The 20,409-nt window shown below is 54.9% G+C and overlaps 10 protein-coding genes across 10 annotated transcripts; 7 read left to right on the top strand and 3 right to left on the bottom strand.

The window, feature by feature from the left end:
* Nucleotides 1-59: 59 nt before the first annotated feature.
* CH63R_06771 (Esterase lipase) lies at nucleotides 60-1,114 on the top strand (the record flags this gene model as incomplete). The annotated part of the gene is made up of 2 exons (XM_018301746.1): nucleotides 60-454; nucleotides 502-1,114. 2 exons carry the CDS (start codon nucleotides 60-62, stop codon nucleotides 1,112-1,114), a joined length of 1,008 nt encoding a protein of 335 aa, XP_018159596.1.
* A 244-nt stretch (nucleotides 1,115-1,358) lies between these two features.
* On the bottom strand, nucleotides 1,359-1,897 carry CH63R_06770 (Endoribonuclease L-PSP; the record flags this gene model as incomplete). The annotated part of the gene is made up of 3 exons (XM_018301745.1): nucleotides 1,359-1,425; nucleotides 1,501-1,658; nucleotides 1,733-1,897. 3 exons carry the CDS (start codon nucleotides 1,895-1,897, stop codon nucleotides 1,359-1,361), a joined length of 390 nt encoding a protein of 129 aa, XP_018159595.1.
* A 1,314-nt stretch (nucleotides 1,898-3,211) lies between these two features.
* On the top strand, nucleotides 3,212-5,039 carry CH63R_06769 (Major facilitator superfamily transporter; the record flags this gene model as incomplete). The annotated part of the gene is made up of 5 exons (XM_018301744.1): nucleotides 3,212-3,407; nucleotides 3,489-3,871; nucleotides 3,933-4,211; nucleotides 4,314-4,689; nucleotides 4,756-5,039. 5 exons carry the CDS (start codon nucleotides 3,212-3,214, stop codon nucleotides 5,037-5,039), a joined length of 1,518 nt encoding a protein of 505 aa, XP_018159594.1.
* Nucleotides 5,040-6,307: 1,268 nt separating this feature from the next.
* On the top strand, nucleotides 6,308-6,991 carry CH63R_06768 (uncharacterized protein; the record flags this gene model as incomplete). The annotated part of the gene is made up of 1 exon (XM_018301743.1): nucleotides 6,308-6,991. One exon carries the CDS (start codon nucleotides 6,308-6,310, stop codon nucleotides 6,989-6,991), a length of 684 nt encoding a protein of 227 aa, XP_018159593.1.
* A 329-nt stretch (nucleotides 6,992-7,320) lies between these two features.
* Nucleotides 7,321-9,472, bottom strand: CH63R_06767 (uncharacterized protein; the record flags this gene model as incomplete). Its single annotated transcript, XM_018301742.1, has 2 exons — nucleotides 7,321-7,454; nucleotides 7,516-9,472. 2 exons carry the CDS (start codon nucleotides 9,470-9,472, stop codon nucleotides 7,321-7,323), a joined length of 2,091 nt encoding a protein of 696 aa, XP_018159592.1.
* Nucleotides 9,473-10,112: 640 nt separating this feature from the next.
* Nucleotides 10,113-10,895, top strand: CH63R_06766 (Oxidoreductase-like protein; the record flags this gene model as incomplete). The annotated part of the gene is made up of 1 exon (XM_018301741.1): nucleotides 10,113-10,895. The coding sequence occupies one exon, from the start codon at nucleotides 10,113-10,115 to the stop codon at nucleotides 10,893-10,895; it is 783 nt and encodes a 260-aa protein (XP_018159591.1).
* A 1,132-nt stretch (nucleotides 10,896-12,027) lies between these two features.
* CH63R_06765 (uncharacterized protein) lies at nucleotides 12,028-13,026 on the top strand (the record flags this gene model as incomplete). The annotated part of the gene is made up of 1 exon (XM_018301740.1): nucleotides 12,028-13,026. The coding sequence occupies one exon, from the start codon at nucleotides 12,028-12,030 to the stop codon at nucleotides 13,024-13,026; it is 999 nt and encodes a 332-aa protein (XP_018159590.1).
* A 1,794-nt stretch (nucleotides 13,027-14,820) lies between these two features.
* On the top strand, nucleotides 14,821-15,646 carry CH63R_06764 (Phosphoribosyl transferase; the record flags this gene model as incomplete). The annotated part of the gene is made up of 3 exons (XM_018301739.1): nucleotides 14,821-14,853; nucleotides 14,982-15,422; nucleotides 15,488-15,646. 3 exons carry the CDS (start codon nucleotides 14,821-14,823, stop codon nucleotides 15,644-15,646), a joined length of 633 nt encoding a protein of 210 aa, XP_018159589.1.
* A 434-nt stretch (nucleotides 15,647-16,080) lies between these two features.
* CH63R_06763 (O-methyltransferase) lies at nucleotides 16,081-17,485 on the bottom strand (the record flags this gene model as incomplete). The annotated part of the gene is made up of 2 exons (XM_018301738.1): nucleotides 16,081-16,973; nucleotides 17,032-17,485. 2 exons carry the CDS (start codon nucleotides 17,483-17,485, stop codon nucleotides 16,081-16,083), a joined length of 1,347 nt encoding a protein of 448 aa, XP_018159588.1.
* Nucleotides 17,486-18,450: 965 nt separating this feature from the next.
* CH63R_06762 (FAD binding domain-containing protein) lies at nucleotides 18,451-19,349 on the top strand (the record flags this gene model as incomplete). Its single annotated transcript, XM_018301737.1, has 2 exons — nucleotides 18,451-18,553; nucleotides 18,598-19,349. 2 exons carry the CDS (start codon nucleotides 18,451-18,453, stop codon nucleotides 19,347-19,349), a joined length of 855 nt encoding a protein of 284 aa, XP_018159587.1.
* Nucleotides 19,350-20,409: the final 1,060 nt, after the last annotated feature.

The raw sequence follows: 20,409 nt of genomic DNA, 5'->3' as shown, positions 1-20,409 counted from the left end.
TCCGATGAATCAGACACTTGAACCAATACTGTGATACTAGAACATTTGTGTCAATCAAAATGCCTGAGCCACCGTACAACCTGCATCCGTCGGTGATTGACCGCATCAATCCGGAATACAAAGAATTCTACAACAAACACGTCTTTGACAAGCAAGTTGTTCATCATCAACCCATCGCTGTGTCCCGCGCCAGCGGCACCCTGATTCCAGGTGCTGGGCCTAAGCTGGATGTCGCCAGTTCCGAGGACATCACCATCCAGAGGAGACAGACGAGTGGGCCAGATATCCTGATCCGTGTCTTTACGCCTTTGGGCCAGCGACCTGGCAGAGGATGGCCGGTGAGCTTCTGGTTTCACGGCGGCGGGTGGGTGCTGGGAAACATTGACACGGAGAACGTGATTGCAACGCACTTGTGCAATCGATCGAAGTGCGTTGTGATCTGTGTGGATTATCGGTTAGTATGTCATTCAGACGCTTTGCAATCTCACTGACGAGGTGTAGGCTAGCACCAGAGAACCCTTTTCCTGCAGCTGTCGACGACTGCTGGGAGTCGCTTCTCTGGGTCATCTCGACCGGTGTTGACAAACTCAACCTCGATGCCTCTCGCATCGCTCTTGGAGGCTCCTCAGCAGGCGGAAACCTCGCAGCCGTCATGTGTCAGCGAGCGACCAAGTGTCCAGACATACCACCCATCGCGGTCCAGCTGCTGTCGGTGCCCGTTGCAGACAACACTGCAACGGCCGACTCACAGAAACCGGAGCATGCGTCATGGAAAGAAAACGAGTTCACTCCTGCCCTGCCCGCGGAGAAGATGATGTGGTACCGCGGCCATTACCTGCCCGACGAAGAGGCCTGGAGGCATCCCGAGGCGAGCCCCTTGCTCTGGGAGGGTGATTGGTCGAAGCTTCCTCCCGCGGTGATTGTTGTGGGTGAGCTAGATGTTTTGCGCAGTGAGGGTGAAGCTATTGGGAAGAAACTTGAAGGTTTTGGGGTTCAGGTTGACTTGCATGTCATGAAAGGACAGCCACATCCGTTTATTGCAATGGACGAGGCCCTTGAGGATGGGAAAAGGGCCATTACGTTGTTTTGCGACAAGCTGCTGGAGCTGCTCTAGGCAAAGACATTAGAGAATACATAGACACAGTAGCTTCCAATCCAACAACACCTTCTCTTCAGTCAACAGGGGCCGAGAGCGAAGGCCTTGAACTACTCAGTTGCCCACATCGACTGGCCCTTCGTTTGAGAGCACCAAGGGTGCTTGAGCAGCTTTGGAACCCTCATGGTTCTCGCTCAAAGTCTCATAATAAGTGATTGTTGTGATATTCAATAATCTAGCACCAAGTCACAGCTGACAATATTTACAAGACTGCTATGCATTCAATCTCAACATCCACATTCAGGGGCAAAGTCTTGACCGCGACGCAGCTGGATTAATCTCAAGGTTAGTGTCGAGAAATGAAGAGAATAAAAGATGGCGACATTCTGCGTGGCACAACTTACGTTCTGGAGGGCTTGATATCGCCCCAGTACTGGCAGTAGATCTCGTTCATGGCGGCAAAGTCGTCCATGTCTGAGAGGAAGACGTTCACTTTCACAACCTTGTCAATGGTCGTCCCGGCTCCTTCGAGGACTGCGGTAAGGTTCTTGATGCATTGGTGCTGGAAAAAGAAATCAGCTCGTCGTTTCGTCAGATGTCGAGTCCAAAGATGGCGACGCAAGGGCATGCACCTACCGTGTGAGCCTGCACATCGCCGTCGATGATTTTCATCGTAGCCGGGTCCATTGGGACGGCACCTGAGCAGAAGACCATGCCATTGGCAATGATAGCTTGGCTGTAGATGCCGGGCAGCGGCTTGGGGGCCTTATCAGTTAGGACGGGGGTCTTGCAGGAGGACATGGCGATTGCAGTGTAAGTTGACGTGCGTGAGGTGAGATGTGAAGAATGTCCGAGGTTCTTACATTCGTTTCGAAAGCTGCCCCCAAAATGACAAAAACCCCAAAGAATTCGTTACAACTAATCAGGTGCTGATCCTCGAAACCTTGGCTCCGTCCAATGCTCCGTTCCCGGGCAACATTGAACTCGCCGCGGCCCGCGGAAAGTCGTGCGATCATCCTATCAACCCCGCACTCTCGGTGGATCAGTTGAACAGGAATCGCGATGTGTGACCACCCCGGACTACTGTCTATCGTTACCTTTGCATCTCACATACTCTTCCCACCCTGTTTGCCCTGGGCTTTTCAATTGCTCATGGTTCTTGCAGGAAACGGGCTCCATCAGTCGGCGAGAAGTGACCCCCACGACTCCAATTCTATTAGAGTCATCTATGTTCGACTTCATCTAGCTTCGGCACCCGTGGTTATCTTCTCATTATCAACCCCCCACCATTATGGGTCCGTTGAAACCTCGATGATGTGGGGTGCAGTTTGATGGGACGGGTATCATCCAGCCACCGGCCATCAACATTGGTCCTTATCAAAAGCCACTGCTGTATGTGTGCTGCAAGCCATCAGAAAGTCCACACTGGAGGTTCTAATGTGCTAGGATTCTCTGATGAAAACGGCTCAGGCTTGTTCGCTCATGATGGGAAGGGTGCTCTCGGTGCTCGCTGATGGTCAGGTGGTCAACGGGATACTTGAACTCTCGGAAACGAACATTGGACGCGGAATTCTTTGTCAATTTTGTAGATATCAGAGATACCCCGAGCAAACGCAACCGAACGTTTCATCAACAAGCGCGAAGCTCAGGGTGAAGGGCATCTATAGGACCAGCATGCAGGCCACCCGGTCCGCCCTCGACCATCATGAACCAGCATATGTCCGAGGGGCAAAGCTAGACAGAGCGTACGGTTGACTGCGTCAGAGACCCCACTGTCAGCATCACCCTTATCTTTGGTCACCAACGAGCTGCGAGAATAGAACCACCAACTAGCCACAAGGATTCTGCATGACCTGGATAAGAGACTCGCTGATTAGAAGACAATACCTGCGACCTCATGAAGTGCTATCTTAGCGACGTACCACCATACCGATCGGCGAATGCAACTCTAACACGTAAAATATCAAGTTCAGACAGTCCCCAGTCATGTTGTGACAGCCTCCCATTCTTTCCTTTACACAAACTCCCAGAAATCCAACGGTAGGCTACTTGCTAAGCCTCGGACCCGATTGATTGAGTCTCCTCCACCTGAAATACCCAGGCAGTTATTTGATGATGGATGCCGGTAAAGACAACAAGATATCGCCGACTACCGACCCAACTGGGTCGGTCCGGGAAGGATCTTTTGACGGGCATGACACCAAGAGCCACGAATATAACGACGACGTGGTCCAAGTCATCGACAAAGCCGCCGAGAGGCGCCTTTGCAGGAAGCTAGACTTTCGTATTCTGCCCGTCTTGGCTGTAATGTGTAAGTTCTTCGCCGTGTTCTTTTCACATGGCACCATTATCGATGCCAACAGAGGGTGAAGCTGCTGATATACTTCGACAGACCTTTTCAACGCGCTCGACAAGGGGAACCTGGGAAACGCAGAGACCGACGGCCTGAGCACGGATCTGAACTTCAAGGACGGCCAGTACAACCTCATCGTCAGCATCTTCTTCGTGCCCTTTGTGGCAGCGGCGCCCTTCGTCGCCCTCATCGGCAAAAGGTTCGGCCCCGCGGTCGTGCTGCCCATCCTCATGTTCGGCTTCGGCTCCATGACCATGCTCATGGCCGCCGCCCAAAACTTCAGCGGCGTCTTCGCGCTGCGGTGGTTCCTGGGCATGGCGGAGTCGGCGTTCTTCCCGCTCGTCATTTACTACCTGACCACGTTCTACCGCCGTGGCGAGCTGGCGCGCCGCCTGGCCGTCTTCTACGCGGCCTCCAACATTGTAAGCTCGCCGCCCGTTTGGACCTGCACGCACCGGGAAGACCGTTGCTGACACAGAATAGGCCAACGCCTTCTCAGGCCTTTTGGCGTTTGCCGTGTTCCGCATCACCAACACGAACCTGCACCCGTGGCGATGGCTCTTCATCATCGAAGCGACTGCGACAATTCTCTTCGCCCTCTTTGCTTTCTGGTATCTCCCGCGCAGTGCTGCCGAAGCGACTTTCCTCACGGCGGAAGAGAAAGAGCTGGCTCACTATCGTATCCGAGTTGACAGCTCATCTGTGGTGGGGGAGAAGATGAAGATTCGCGAGGCAGCCAAGGTGTTTAAGCATCCGACAACGGTAAGTTGTACCTAGTTCTTGCGCGCATGAAGGCTCGGAAACCGCTAGTTACTATTTTTGATAATCGTTATGGAAGCTCGATAGCTGACTTGTTGACTGCAGTACGGTTTCCTCGCCATTGAGATTTGCCTCGGGGTCCCTCTCCAAAGCGTCGGTCTCTTCATGCCTCAGATCGTTCAGCGACTGGGATACAGCACCATCAAGACAAACCTCCACACCGTGGCTCCCAACGTCAGCGGCGCCGCAATGCTTCTCATCCTGGCCTTCCTCTCCGACTGGCGCCGGCTCCGGTTCCCCTTCATCGCCCTGGGCTTCATGCTGAGCTTCATCGGCTTCATCATTTACGCAGCCATTGATGACGTCGAAAAGGAGATTGAGGTTGCGTACTACGCCTGTTTCATGATGACCTGGGGCACTTCGGCGCCGAGCGTGCTCTTGTCGACGTGGTACAACAACAACGTCGTGAACGAGAACCAGCGTGAGTCAGAATCATTCGCCAAACCATGTTGTTATCAGGAGTCTCCAACTGACAGCGTAACCCCAGGTGTTCTTCTCACTTCTATTGGTGTTCCGCTTGCAAATCTCATGGGGCTCGTTAGTAGCAACATCTTCCGCAAACCGGATGCGCCGAAATATGCACCTGCTCTGATCACGACGGCCTCGTTTGGCGTGGCTGGCGCTTCTTTTGCTCTTGCGTTGGGATTCTATATGTTATGGGATAACAGAAAGAGAAATCGCGCCCAAGGAGTGAGTTTGACTGCCAGCGAGGTGCCGACTTCTAAGCTGGGTGATGGCCCTAAGAGCCCCGACTTTCGATGGTTTCTATGAGTCTCCAAAGCTAGCGCAGAGACTTCGAGTTTCTTTTCCATTTCGGTGTCGATCCCGCTCAACTATAGCTACCTATGGAATAATAGAAACATTTACATGGGGCGATGCTCGATAGCAGACAAGCTTGGTACACTCGGAGTAGAGAAGCTGCCTTGAAACGTTCCTTCCAGGGTCTCCGAGCACAAGAGTCTGTATGTGACTCACTGTCGAGTTACGGATCATCTGGAAGACTTTTTGTTTTTTCAGCTATGAATACAGTAAACGGTTTCCAGTTTCTTCAAATTGGAAGTCGTGGGAAGTGAGGAGAACGACTTCCTCATGTTGATGTCCCATTCTTTAGACCTTGGATCATGACAGCACCCGCGCTTTCATCCGATTCACCGCAACAGTCACTATCTTTTGGATAAAGGCAGATTCTTAATAGATCCTGTTGGTGTTCATTGAACTTATTGCTGCCGCTAGACTTGAACACAAAAATGCGTTGTTTAACATGTTCAAGTTCGATTCCTCCTTTCCACCTCAACTATGCAAACCATCAGTGCAACGATACGCCGTGAATCTTCTTTACCTTCAATTTAATAGAATTTGATGAGGTATCTTTCACTAGAACAGAGTGAGCGGCAGTAAAGCGGCGACTTTGTAGTCCTAACAGGAGGTCGGGTCCTAAAGTCCATAGAAACCACAGAACAGCCACATGACAATAGCTGTCGACCCAATTACGGAAGCCAAGAGACTGTTCATGTGCGACTTTTCCCTATGCTTTCCATTATTATAGTACTAATTACTAAGGGGTAATCATAAAAATGAAAAAAGTCTTTTAGGAGCGATGTTGCCAATACGTTTGCTGGAACAAGCCCCTGTGAAGCCATGCATTCACCACAAATGTAATTGCTTCCAAGAACTATCGTTGAGAACATATTCGTTTCCAAGTAGGAAACAACAGCAGCGATCCTTCACCTTTGGTGCAACAATGAATAGGGGGAGATTGTATTCGTCCGACCTCAAGGGTTGCCGCTTCCCGTCAGTCACCACACGCGCGTCAACCCATCACCATCATGGAAAGGCCGGCAATCACTGCACGACGTTCCTGGCAGCCTTTTAAAAGCATCTTTGTGTTCCAAGCAGAATCACAGTCTTGAGATTACATGGTTAAGAAGGTCAAATCAACAAGACACGAACACTAACCCAATATCAAGGAGAGCAAGACTAAACCCAGCATCACGAAGACTCCATTAAGACCTAGCATCATCAACGGACCCATCGTCATAATGTCCAGCCACGGGAACACACCCAACGAATCCGGCTCGAACGGTCCCGACAGAAACACAAACCCCCTGAACGCCCAACGCGTCCCCTCCTCCTCCCCTCCTCCGACCGCCTCTCCTCCGACCTTCGCCGCTCCTCAGGCCGCCTCCATTCTGTCCTTCGCCCCTCCTGAGGCCGACCCCCTACCGCCCTTCGCAGACGCGCTCGCCTACATGGCCGCTCAAGCCGCCCGCTCATCCGCAGACGACGTGGATCGCGGTCGGACCTACACTGAGGCCCACGGCGACACCTACGGCTCCAACGCAACCGCCGCCATGGGCTCCGGCTGGCGAAGGTACCCTCCCCCGACCTCCGACCCCAACGGGCGCGGCAGGACGACCTGGATCGACGACCCGTATCGTTCCTACGGCCCACCGGGCACCGCCGCCCTGCGCAGCGGGACGGACTTGACGACCACGGCTCAGCGTCAGGGGCAGAATCCGAACGCGTCCATTCCCGGCGGCGGAAGCAGAAGCGGAAGCGGCCGCCCCATTAGTGGGTTCGGAGGCGGGTTTGACGGCCCCAACGATCCGACCCGAGCGGGCATGTCTGATTCGAGATGGCACGCCAACACGCCTGAGACTTCCTATGGTCGTGGTCTCGTTGCTACCGAGCGACAGACCGGCACAAGCGTATATGGCGGGTAGCAGAACGGGGGGAATGGGTATATTAGAAGCGGCAGCCAGGATTCGAACGGAAGCCAGAGTGCCAACGGAACCGATGAAGGCCCTGCGTCCTAAAAGTCTCGCAGCTCGTTTCGCAGTCCGCTGGGGATAGGAGCATAGACTTGTGAGTTGTGGGAGAAATGGAGAAAGTGCATTGCTTGACTTCAGAGTCAACGCCAGTCATAATAAATAAATCGGCCAGCCATGCTGCGGGTTAGAGTTACCCGTGGCCCGGCCCGATAACGTTAAAAGAACCAAGACATGGTGCTTCGACACAGCGCAAGCGCAGTAATACTCCGTGGTGATATCCTTCAAGACAATGCATCTCCCGCCAGCAACGCAACAACGGTTCGTACAGCCGTCATCGGCCCTTCGTCACTCTGAACAAGTCTTTCAAACACTTTAGACGCCGCGGCCAGTGACCCGCGCTTATCGCCCAGATGCCCTGCGTGTTTGTTAGCCAACCGCATTGATTTTGAGTCGTCATACTCGTGGGGTGTACTCACATTTCCCGGGCATGCCAATCATCAGCCCAACTTTGCTCTGCGCCTCGCCAGTCCAGTCGAAACCGATCCTCCACTGTATTCTTAGACACGACGTGTCTTCCTTGACAGCACCCGGGATGGGAATCTCGTAGGCGGTCCTTCCAAGATGAGACAACAACGACGCTCGAGGCAAGTCTTCGATACGGTTCTTCTCCGTGACCCCGTCATCTCCTTCTGGGTCGTTTGCGTCGTCGTCCTTTCTCCTGCGCTTCTTCCGCCTCGTACGTATTTTCGTCACGCTCTGTATCAGCTTCTCTTTGTCGCCGAGCTCGCTGTCCAAGGTATGCCAGATGTTGGCGCGCTCGACCGCGATGCGATACCACTCTGCCATTGCCCAAGTGACAATGCTGATATTCCGATCCATGTGGGTGTTGGATCCTCCTCCAGTGACCTTTTGGACAAACGGCCCTACTTCTGCGACAGCCGCAGGATCCAGGCGCGGCACGCTGAGCTCCTTGATCTGCAGCTTTTCGGTGTCGACCGTCATTTCGATCTTGGCCATAAAGAGCCCCGCAGGGTGTACAGATCGAAGGACGATGTGGTGTCTTCGCAACAAGGGATCCTCGGGGTTTTCTTTTGGAAGCATGACCGTCGTCCCTGAGAACTGAAATGGTGTGAAGGCCTGTAGGTACGGAAGCTCATCTACGGCCGATAGTGCAATTGGGTGATGCGACGTCGGAAGGAGGTCCACTTCCTTCTCGTGGGAAGAAAGCAGCTGAGTCTGCCCCAGAGATCCAAACGACAACCAGGACGTCGGGTTCATCGCCAGATCGAACCACTGCTGCGCCGCATCCGGCTTTGTCTCCTTTTCTGGAGTTACTAAATGGCGTTGCAGCAAGTCCAGTAGTTGCTCACGGCGGGACGGGGATAGAGGCCGAAACACACCAGACCGCAGGGACTGCGCCATATGCAAACGGTCGTTCTCGGTAGCGGCGAACTCCAGATCCGTCTCGAGCTTCGCAATCTCGGCCTGCAGCGTGTCTCGTGTCTGCTTAAGCTCAAAGTTGGGATCCGGCACTGGGATTCCACGAGCTTTGTGCGTTCCCGAAGGACCTTTGCTTGAGCGCGTCTTCCGCACCGTTTTTGTCGGGCTCTTGGCTCGTGGGGGACGCTGCATGGCCTTCTTCAACGGGTCCTTTGATGGCTGAGTGAACTCGGGTGGGCGGAGAGGTGGTTGCTTCAGTGGAGAGCTCTTAGACGGTGAAGTGGTTCGCCGTCTCCGTTTCGAAGGAGTGTCGTGGATGCCCAAAGGTGGCGTCGTGACCACAGGGTCGGGTTGTCCCTTTTGCGTCGGCGTCGGTGGGAGTTCAGGCTCCTGGTCTGGCTCTGGTTCGGGCGACGGTGCTCTTGCGGGAAGAACTCCCCTCGGCGGTGTCCGGTTCAGAATACGACCGGCAAATGGGTTGAAATCTTCATCTTCTGGGCCAGGGTCGGGGAGTGGTCTGGGATTCGGCAGGCCGCCCGACCGGCGAGGTCTAGACGCCATTGCACCGCTGAGCCCAGTTCCTGGCATTCGTCGTGCGGGAGAGCCCAAGTTCTGGGATTCGACGGCGGTCGATCCAGACATGTTGCTTCTCGGGCGCGCAGGTCCCTTTTCTAGAAACCGTTCGGCCTGGCCCTCGAGCGGTGCGGCTGACCCCGCTCGGGCGACATCGCGTGCGGGTTGTGCGGACTGGTTACTATTGCCGGTGGCCTTTGCTGGGCTCTGGCTCCTACTTCTGCGTCGCAGGATGTCGGGGTTTGTTCGGGAGAGGCTTGCTCTTGTCGGGGACGCGAAGGACGGTCTTCTCGGGATCCTACTCCGTGGCGGAGGAGGGTCGGGGGGTGTGGTCGACTCGTTATTGTCGTTATCGTCGCCGTCGCGCTGGCTGCTGAGGCGTGGGGAAACCCTCCTACGCTTGGGTTCGGACTCCTCCATTTCCTCGTATTCTGGTGAGCTCTACTGAGGCATATCGACGCGTAAGAGATAGACGGTCAAAGGCCTCGCGCGGTTGTGTATTTCCAATGTTGGTGCAAGCGGGATGCGCCAGCCAAGCTGTACGTAGTGTTCGACGGCGTGGAAGGAGCGCGTTTGTACACATGCGACCCCACCGCCTTCCCGATCGAGCGGGTCTCTACGACCACTCATTCATCACTTGTAAATAAGCTTCTGGACCATGGATCGAACTCTTGCCAAGAAACAGTGCCTTGTATTCCCTCACAACTTTTTCCAATACTGAGTCTAAATATGACATATGGTTCTCATTTCCCACCTTTCATTTCATCGGTTTGTTGTTCCTTCCTGCTGGTGATCGACCTGTCACTTGCACTTCTTCCCGGAGTCAACACGAAACCACGTGACTGTAGAATGATCCTTACCTAAGCAAGATTTCACCCTGGTCTGATGACGTCCGCGGCTATGACCGCATTCCAAGCTCCCGCGGTTCCTCTTCTACTTCTTTAGTGATCGCAGGCTTGCCTCACTCAACCCCCCAACAAAGGTCCAGTACCCGGCTTCAACCACCTAGAATTGGACCACCACTCGACATTGAATTACCATCCACGAATCACCATCCAAAATGTCCGCGCCCGCCAGACTCCTCCCTCGTCTCCGGCCTCTCGTGCCGCGTGTTGGCCGCTTGCCTCGCAATGCCTTCATCACGAGCCAGTCGCAAACTGGCCCTGCCCCGATCGAGCCCTCCAAGACCCAAGCCCACCCGCTGGGCGCCTACTACGAGGCGATCCTCAACGACCCCCAGCCGATCCCCGAGGTGAAGCCCGAGGAGCCCCCCACCTCCTCCGTTCACAAGCAGGAGCAAGGCCGTAAGACGTCGCCTCCCTCCCCAGACCAAACCCCGGAACCCGTTGCTGAAGCTCAATCCGCACAGCCGGTGCCGACGCCGCCGCCGCAAACCGCGGCTGACAAGGCCTCCATCGTCTTCGGTTCCGCTCTCGCCGGGCCTGCCGCGCGCAAGCAGCGTCTTGACGAGCTGCGCCGGAAGAGCACCACCATCGCCGGCGTGCTCGTGCCCCCGCGGCCCGAGGAGCCCGACAATTGCTGCATGAGCGGGTGCGTCAACTGCGTGTGGGAGCGGTACCGGGAGGAGATGGAGGACTGGTCGGCGGCCAACGCCGAGGCTCAGCTCAAGCTGCGGGAGCAAAAGGGGGTGAGCGATTCCGTTACTATGGACGACGACGGCGGCGGTTCCGAGTCCAACTGGGTGCCCAAAGACCCCAAAATCGCCAAGAACATGTGGGACGAGAAGCTGTATAACGATGTGCCGGTCGGCATTCGCGAGTTCATGAAGACGGAGAAGAAGCTGAAGGCGATACATGAAAAAGAGGGGACCCAGGGCGGCTGAGGATGACGGCACTCGGTCCGCCCTCCCTTTTCCTTGGTCTTTCGTCTCATAGCGTGTGCTGGAGTCACCGGTTCTAGAGCATCTTCGTCAGCGTCGCTCATAGATTTGTATTGGAACCTGATCATCATATGGCTTGTCAGCCTTGACTGTTGAATGAATTCGTGCCTACTTTCATAGAGTTGTAAGAGACTGGGCTAGTCGTTGAAGCTGGTGGTGTTTTGGTATGACGCCCTTGATGACGAATAAATACTCACGGTAAGCAGGAGTCTCTATAGAGGAAAGGGGCTGTTTCATTTCCCTGCCGAACCCGCGTTGTCTTGCCCAGCTATGACAAGTCCTTTCCAAGCCGTGGCGATTATGTTGATTCAGGGGTCGCAAACCGTGGCATGTGGTATTATTGTGGTCCACTGTCAACTGGAAACTGTTTTTCTCAGTCCACATTTTACTCTATTAAGTTCTCAACTTGCTTCAAGTTGATTCTGGTGTGCCCTATGCCTGGTGAGGCCAAGATCATTACTTTGAATCACCCCCTTTGTCCCTAATAGCCTCTTGAAGTCAAGTCAACAAGCCCCTGGCAGGAGCTGACATAGGCCTTGTCCTCCCCTGTCCTGCCGTTTGACTTCCTTCTTGTCAATTACTCACTTCTCTCAGCCCTCATGTATCGTCACCGCCCTGCACATATATTAGCCAGCACCCCCAAAAAAATCCTTTCTTTTCTTGTCTCTCATGACAATGTCTCTGTTCATGAAGCTGCGGCTTTGAGTTTCCTCTTCATCTTTGCTACCTCTTTCATTCGACAGACTATGTGTCACTTATGAAAGCACGCAATTTTACGATGTAACAAGACGATCTCTAAGGATTAGAGCTAAGGCAGCAAAAGTGTAGACCTTTGACACCCTCACAGTATGGCCTAACCTGGGCCCCGCAAGAACAGCCTTTTAAGCAGTACCTCTTACAAGACTGACCCACGCACTCAATAATACAATGCGTTCCCAAAGCGGATACTGGAAGGTGACAGGAAAGTGACGACTAAGCGCCAAGGGTGACTTCTGCCTGAGAAGGAGTTTGACCTCGACTGTTTCTTCTTTCTTTCTTCCGTCAACAATTACATCACCATCAAGAAAAAAAAAGAATGGCGGCTAGTGCGACCCTCGACCGGATGCCAGTCATCCCTGAGGAAAAGGAGGACGAGGAATGGGAGGATGCCAGCTCCTCCTCGGACGACAACCATATCGAAGGTAGCCAAGATGGCAAAAGCGACGACAATGACGGAGACGACGAACACATTCTGCCTCCTCCAGAGCTCCTCTTATCCCACGAGACGGCTCGAGCCCCCTCTCCTCCCGCCCATGCGCCGCGCCACCGCCTCCTGTACCGTTCGCAAGGATGGGATACCCAGATCTACATGCTCAAGAACGGCAAAGTCCTCAAGGAGCGCGCGTCGTATCCCAAACTCAGCCAGGGCTACTTCGGCGCCGACGCAATGAGCCATGTGCTCCGGCACTGGTCCCGCGTGCTGCCCGAGCAGCTCCAGGAGATTCTCGGCCCCGACCACCCGTACCTCGCGCGCGTCGCCGTCGCCATGGCGCCCCGCCAGCGCATGCTCATCCGCGGCAGCGACGACTCGGATCACCTCCCCGATCAGCTCATCGAGTCGATCCCCAAGATGCAAGGCCGGCTCGTCATGGATCGCGTGCGACCGGTCAAGCCGACCGTCGTCCGCGTCCTCATCGAAGAGATCGTTGGCCCCGAGCACCGGCGTAGGGCCTACACAACACCCGAAAACTTCAGCCTCCACCCCAAGGCCTGGCTCGGCTTCGAGCAGCCGCCGGCGGTCCGCGACATGCTGCGAAACTATCCGAACCTCACGGTGCGGCCCGCGTATCTCGACCAGCTCGTCAAGTTCATCGGACGGCGCGGGGTCCTCGAGCTCGCGAGGGAGATGGGTACGGCGCTGGCGGTGATCCACTACGACCTCAACAAGGACGCCCACTACGTCAAGTTCCGGCTCGGCTACAACCACGTGCTCGACAGGGTCCACCTCTGGCTGTGCGGGCTGGGCAGCATGGGGGACCTCAAGGTCAACGACGCGGGCGACGGCTTCGTGGGAGATCCTGCTGGTTATGTCTAGGAGAACGAGCGCTTCTACCCGCGGCCCGGCGTTGGCCCTGGCGTGTTCGACGCGTTCTGGGCGGCGTATCTGCTGGCGAGCGAGGGGATCCTGCGGTGGCGGGGAGAGCTTGCCCCCGAGGGTTTGCGCAAGGATAGGGCGATGCGGACTTTGATGATCAAAGTGTTGCTCGAGCGCCTGAGTCGTCTCTAGGCTACCATTAGGATGGTTTGGGGGCATTGGAAGTGTCAGCGAAGGTCAGAAGGACGGCCGATACCCTACACACACAGGAGAGAGAGAACGAGAGAGAGACGGAGAGAAGAACTAGCAACTGGCTTTCGACTTGGGGATCGATTATAAAGGGGTTGAAAACGGGCTTGATGAACACTGCTGTGCCCATGAAAGTGATTCCTGCTGGTGGTGTATCGTCACAGGCCCGATGTCGCATCCAGGCACTTCAGCAGATACCCTAATTACGCTGACAGGGACAAGATATCGTAGTGGCATTAAGATGAGATACGACCGGCCCCAGTGTCTTTCAGCAAGCAAATGGCATTGCTACGCGGCCACGATGGTTTGACGTCCTATAGCGGCATGCATAAGCAGCAGCTCACATATCCTCAGCATAGAGTTGTTGAAGACGAGAGCCAGCCAGCCGCTAGCTTCACCGACGGTGAGTGAACTCATCCTTGGCAGAAACGATAGTGGTGGAGCCTGATTCTGCATATCATTCAGGCTGATAATGTCTCACTCTTGCAGTCGAGCTCGATAGTGTGTTGTGTTGGTTGGTTGGCAGGCAAAGCTGCAGGATGTCTCAGACGGGACACCAACATCCAGCATTTACCAGGGTAAGACAAACTCACTCTAAAGTCAGTGAGCAATTCAATGAGAACAAATACCATGTTGTCCACGATGAGAACGAGGCTGAAAATTATCGTGAATTTCAAGCAAGCGACCAGGGGTAATAGAAAATTCAGTGACAGACTAACAGACAGTGTAGCGCGCTAACGCTTCTCCAGGGTCTGATTTTGAAGGGAAGGTGGGATTAGGCGACCCCTGTGTGTGACTCCCTGCCGTCGGGCTTCTCGTTGGCTGGAATAGCTGGAAGTGGATATCCTTTACCGAGCCTCGGCGGCTTCCGCCTCCTGTCTTGAGCACTGGTCAGGGGTGTTTCGGTCAGCAGCCACTCCTGTGTCTGCCACTGGTGTTTGACATGCGGGGCGCAGCACCAAGATCCACGTGAAAGTGGGGTGCTTGAGTTCGGCGCATGGCGGGGCTCGGGGCTCGCCAGACAAAATTTCTCGTCCGCGCCTGCCCTTGCCCATTTTTTGCCAATCGCTCAAGATGCCCAGCGGCAGGTGCATGGCGCATGGCGGGGTTCTTTCCCTTGGTGTTGCTGGAGGGGAACGTACAGGAACCTAGCTAGTATGGAGGGGTAGGGTCGCTGTCTGTGGCAGCCTGGCGCATCTTTTTTTCCTTTTTTTTTTTCTTCTTCGTCCCCTGTGAATAGCGGCACGCACTTCTGACGCACCTTCAGGCTCCCCCCCCGTCTTCCCATAGGTACTTAAGCTTGTTTCGACTCGAAATCGCTCCTCTGTACATTGCCTCCCACCCCCAATTACACCTACCTACCCTATCTATCCTACACTGTTTGCTTCCTTTTCTTATTCGCCTTTCTTCCTTCTTCTAACTCGATCTACGTTACAGAACATCTCCAAATCTGCAGCAAACCGCCGCATTTTCCCTCTTACCCCGCAGTACATCCCGCCGGCGACCGAGTTCGAGTCACAAGAAACCCCTCCAAACACCGTCAAAATGGTCGAGAAGCTCTACGTCACGTACAACGATGTTTGTCCTCTCTCTCTCTCTCTCGCTCTCTCTCGCTCTCTCTCTCTTCTGCCCTTTGTCTCACGCGCCCGTGTTCGTGTTCGTTATGTCGTGAACTTCGTCCGACTGACACCCTTGAACCACACTAGGTCCACAAGCTCTGCCAGGAGTCAGCCGTCAAGATCCTCGAGACCTTCCAGCCCCAGCTCATTATCGCCATCGGCGGTGGCGGCTATGTCCCCGCCCGCATCCTGCGCTCGTTCCTGAAAAAGCCCGGCAACCCCAACATCCCCATCCAGGCCATCGGCCTCTCTCTCTACGAGAGCCTCCCCGAGACCTTTGGCGGCAACGCCACCCCCGGCGTCCCCGAGGTCCCCGGCACAAAGGTCACCCGTACCCAATGGCTTGACTTCAACGCCATTGGCGACATGGAGAACCTCGTCGGCAAGCGCATTCTCATTGTCGACGAGGTCGACGACACCCGTACCACCCTCGAGTACGCCGTCAAGGAGCTCGAGAAGGACGTCGAGGCCGCCAGCCAGCGCCTCGGCAAGGGCCAGAAGACCGAGTTTGGCATCTTTGTCCTGCACGTGAGTCGCTCTCCGTTCCTCTCTCCCCATCCCGCCTTTGGTGACCACCCCTGACACCCCTCCAGAACAAGGACAAGCAGAAGAAGGGCACTCTGCCCTCCGAGATGATTAGCTCCGGCCACTACCTCGCCGCCCGCACCGTTGGTGACGTCTGGATCAACTACCCTTGGGAGGCCATCGACATTGACGAGCACGACCGCAACGCTGCCGAGCAGAGAAAGTAAAACAAGAGAAGAAAAAAGCACACCCACACACACGCGTACATATGAGTGACACAAGAGAGGCGCCATGAACGAGGGAGCGCAGAGGATAGACAAGGGGCTCGAGCGAAAGGAAAGCCAGCCGGGGCGCATTCAAAAAAGGGATACCAAGACGGGCATGCCGTCGAGCTTGCCCACCAGCATACACATTTACCAATGATATTTAAGTTGCTCATGTCTGGGTCTCGCAGATACAGTGCTGTCTCTTTGGGGCGGGGGGGCACGATGACCAGTGTGGGTTCTAAGTCCCAAGCCCCTGTGTAGCTTTAGACTGGCCTGGGCTGTTGCTTGGTTTTTGACCGAATGAGTCTCATTCATGCAGCACGCTTCCTAGTCGCTACAGGGAGCCGATTCAACGACTCTAGATACCACCACCGAGTCCATCGTCTCCTTGACGCTCACGCGAGCTCCGCCTCGATGACACTTTCGACCGCCTGCACCGGCCTCCAGATCTTCACCACCCGCAAGCCCGCTCTTGCGACTAGATCACACCACTGCCCCTCGGTCCGCTCCGCCGACGCCAGCCCAGCCATCATGATCATGTCCGTCGCCGTCACCTTGCACAGCGGCTCCTTCTCACTGATGAGGCTCTCGTGGATCAGTACCTTCGAATACCCCCTCTCCATAGCCTCAGCTATCGTCTTGAGGATTTCCACGGCTGTTGGGTCAGGCCAGTCGTGCAGCACGTTGTGCAAAAAGTACACCCGTGCCCCGCGTACCGGCTGCGGCGTGAAAAAGTCGTAGGGCTGTATCGTGAAAGCCGGGTCCGGCTCGACGTTCTTGAGAAAGTCGGGGAGATCCTGGAGGATCAGGCTCCGCGCGGGGACCTGTGGGTGCCGAAGATGAAACTTTTTCAAATCGTGCCCCTTGCCGCCGCCTATGTCCACGACGACGGCACGATCCGAGTGCAAGCCCTCGAGGAGCCGCTTCGTGGGGTACACGTCGGGCCACGGCGTGAGATTGTCGCGCGAGTGGCACTCCATGACGTCGTTGAAGTCGGACGTCAGCAGCGGGTTCGTGCCGACGTACTTGAAGAAGACGGCGTCCGGGTCGCCCTGCCAGCGCTGGAAGTTGCAGTTATTCCGGTCTGTCGGGTTCCTGTACCCCGTCTCCCTAAGGAAGTACGGCAGGCTGCGGAACATGGGGTTCGTCAGCTCGCCGTAGAAGCCGCCGTACATGGCCGGCAGGGGCGCGTCCTCGCCGAGGGCCCGCGCCCACGGCGTGCGGGCGTAGGTGTCGAGGTCGGTCTCGATGACGAGGCGCTGGCCTGCTAGGGCACGCATCATGCGTCCTTTAGAGTTGGGTCAACTGCTGTGGGAGGGGGTTTATATGTAAGCCGGGCAACATACGGATGAGGAGGGCATCGGCGCCGGTGAGCTCTGCGAGCTCGTCGCAGGTGATGTGCCCGCCACCGGCCTCGTGCCACTTCTTGAAAACGCCGGCGTCGATGAGCGTCTTGATGGCGGCGTTGCCGCCGCCCTTGACGACGATGTGGTCCCAGGCAATGTCCCACGGCGTCTGGACCTTGCGTAACGCCTCGTAGAGGGCGTCCCGCGCGCGTACCCGCTCGGCCTTGTCCGTGAAGGCATCGCCGTCAACGTCTTTGAGGCTCGCTATCAGCGCGTCTGCGGTGGCCATGGTTCCGTCTATGTGTGAGCCAGGGGGAGAGGGAAGTGCTGAAGGAACGAAGCTTACGGGACGAGCCCAACAGCGGGAAGGACGACCTTCGCCCGCCTTATGGCATTGTTGCGGAAACCCCTTTTCGCCAAGATGGGCGACATTTACGAAGAGGCAATAGTGCATTTGCAAACAACCGCAACCCGCCCAGCACCCCGCAGACGTGCTCCAACAGCCAAATCTATAGATGCGGCCCAGAGGCACAGCACGAATGGGCAAACATGGCGCAAGAACCCTTGCAGATGAGTCCCAAGGTGGGCACTTGGAACCTGTCACAGACCCGGCGAAGACGTCTCCAAAACTCCCAGTCTCCGCTGAAGATACGGTCCAGAGTCAAGAGGGAGGGGGGGGGGCGTTGTGTCGTTGTCTCGCCAGGGTCTGATTCGACGGGTCGAAGCCGGGATCTGGGGCGGTGGGGATGAGGCGGCGAACATCATAGGGGCTTGTTCATGCGGTTAGAGAGAGAGAGAGAGAGAGAGAGACAAAACGTCCAAAGTCCAGGTGCCACCCATTGTGAGGGTCCCCACGTCCCCGTTCGTTGGGACGTGGGTGCTTGTTGGTGTTGTTGGTGCTGCTTCGACCTGCCGGACATGGCGATTCTTGTTGGCTCTGGCGGGGTTGACGGCGAGACTATGGACATGGGGCGGGTCGGGTGGCCGTAGAAGGTTTGGTGGGTTTGTGACATTTGTGGGTTATCTAGTTTGTCTTCCAGATCGAGAGTGATGGATGCCTATCTTCTTGATCCGGGGGAGGGCTGGCACTCGTTGGCTTCCCTCTTGATGTTGTTCTAAATGCCTATTTGATGCCGTTCATCATGTTTCCACGGAGGAGAGAGAAGAGAGAAAGAGAAAGAGTTGACAGTCTCGTCATCTAAGAAAATGAACACCCCCTGCTAAACCACCACGAACTGCAGGGCTTTTTGGAGGCATGCAGCTTCTGCGGGGCCCAGCGGCACAGTTCAAGAAGCGCGCCAGACGCTTCCCCTTTCATGCTTCCCAACACTACACTCTTTTCCATTTGTCTCTCTCTCTCTTCCTCTCTCTCTCTCTCTGTGTGCGCATGTGTCTCTCAAAAACGCACTACCAGCAACCATGTACTCTCCTCCCGAGGAGATTGGGGCTGCTGTCGAGGCGTACCGCTCCCACATCTCAGAGCACAACCGCCGTATCGACCAAGTCTTTGGAGTGTCTGTAAGTAAAAGTATTGCGTGCCAGGCACTGTCCTAACTTGTCCCTTAGTGTCTTTAGTTGTTGGCGCAGAGCCGGAAGAAGGCGGCTTTGAGGACGACGAAGACATTAACGAGCTGCGGCTCCAGGCCTCGTATCCTATATTTGATACAAATCTCCTGAATCTAGTCTCTACACCGCGCGAGATTCTCACTTGCTGGGAGGAGCTCTATGCTGTATACGATCTAGGCGGCACAGGCACCTCCGGGAAGCCTTCTGAAGAAGAGGTAGCTCTTCGTAAGGAGTGGCGCTTGCTGATAGAGAAAAATCTGAAGAAGTTGTATCTTGAGGAGGTGCGGGAGAGCATCACGTTCCCTGAGGAGTTCTGCATATTAGCAAAAAGCGCTCATGCCCACACTGGACCAGGGCTGACGGAGCTTAAGTCGAGACATCAGGCCTCCTTTTGGGTTGGACGGCATGCTCCTCCCTATGCTGAGGAGGGCGCTGCTGAGATGGTTAAGACTCCTAAGTGGCTTACTGAACACGTGGGCGGCGGGCGGGACTGCGCTGCTGGATGGGATGCGGGGAGTGGTTTCCGTCACGCGTTCCATGTCGTGTACTGCCGGAGATCGGCTGCCCAGCCGGACGCAGATGGCTTTCACGAACCCTGGGCGTGGAGGTATTTCTCGTCGGATTCGGTGGATTTTGGCGTTTTCGACACTATCCCTGAGTTTTTGGCGTGGTACGGCAGGTATCGCGAGCCCAGTGTACCTGACGCGTCTTCCATGACGGGATACGATGTCTTGATGGGAGACGTCTTCTAAACTAAGCATGAAGTCGTTCCCTGTGGCGCAAAGATTCAGTCCAGCCAGTTTATATAGACTTCAGGCTTAGAATATTCTGTCTTTAGAGAACGTTCCGAATGAAGAAAGAAAACACAAGTGCAGTACTCTTCTCTATTATCTATATACATATAGATCAGCATGTTCTAATTCCTTACAAGCAACTCATTTTTAACCCTTGAGCCTAGCTTTAAAAAGAAATAGTATAATAGAATCATTAGATAGAATTGTTGTACTTGCCCTGATGGGATGTTACAAGCTTAGAAGAAATCGATTTCATTTTTTGAATTTAGCAATTGGATTGGGTGCTATCTCTTTTGCCTGGGAAATGTACTGTTCCGCTGTTTGACTAAATCGGACTTTGCAATCTTGACAGAACACCAAGACATGCATATGTTTCTCAATTTGGCTCGCAATGTAGAAACCGTTTGATCTTTGCGCGGAATCCCGCCACATCCGCATCATGGTGCTTGAGTTGAACCCGCTTCCATGTGACACCGGACAGGGTTAACGATAGTGTCTGGACGCTCTAACAAGCCACCAACATCAACTTCTACTCACCCCTAGCTCACCCTTCCTCACCTTTCAACCTTATCAAAAGCAGCACTGATTAAGTGAGCAAGTGCGTGAGAAGATTCCGCTTGAGTAGCATAGTGGGCAGCCACCAGTAGATAAACCCACACTTCCATCTTCCCAATGGTATGAGAATCCTGAAGGTTCACAGAGTCTATTACTTCACCGGGTGGAAAATTCACTGCATGGTAGATTTCCCAAAGACACATCTTTAACCCGTCAAATAATTGCCTCATCATCTTCGCGTTTACCGATGAGAATCGGTCTACGCCTTCATTACGATCTCACGAAAGCTTCAGACGGAATATCAGGGTGGATATGCCACCAGCTTCTTGGAAAATAGGCCAATTTGAGGTTTGTCCAACACATCTTTTCCTCCCATATTCTACCACCCATTTCCGTTAGTCGAATAATTAGCCAACGTCACTTCTGTCGAGACTTGCAATCTGTCCCCCTCCCAAACAGCTCA

This window comes from Colletotrichum higginsianum, chromosome 4, assembly GCF_001672515.1.
Source record: "Colletotrichum higginsianum IMI 349063 chromosome 4, whole genome shotgun sequence".
Lineage (NCBI taxonomy): Eukaryota > Fungi > Ascomycota > Sordariomycetes > Glomerellales > Glomerellaceae > Colletotrichum > Colletotrichum higginsianum.
This window is presented reverse-complemented; position numbering and strand designations above follow the sequence as displayed.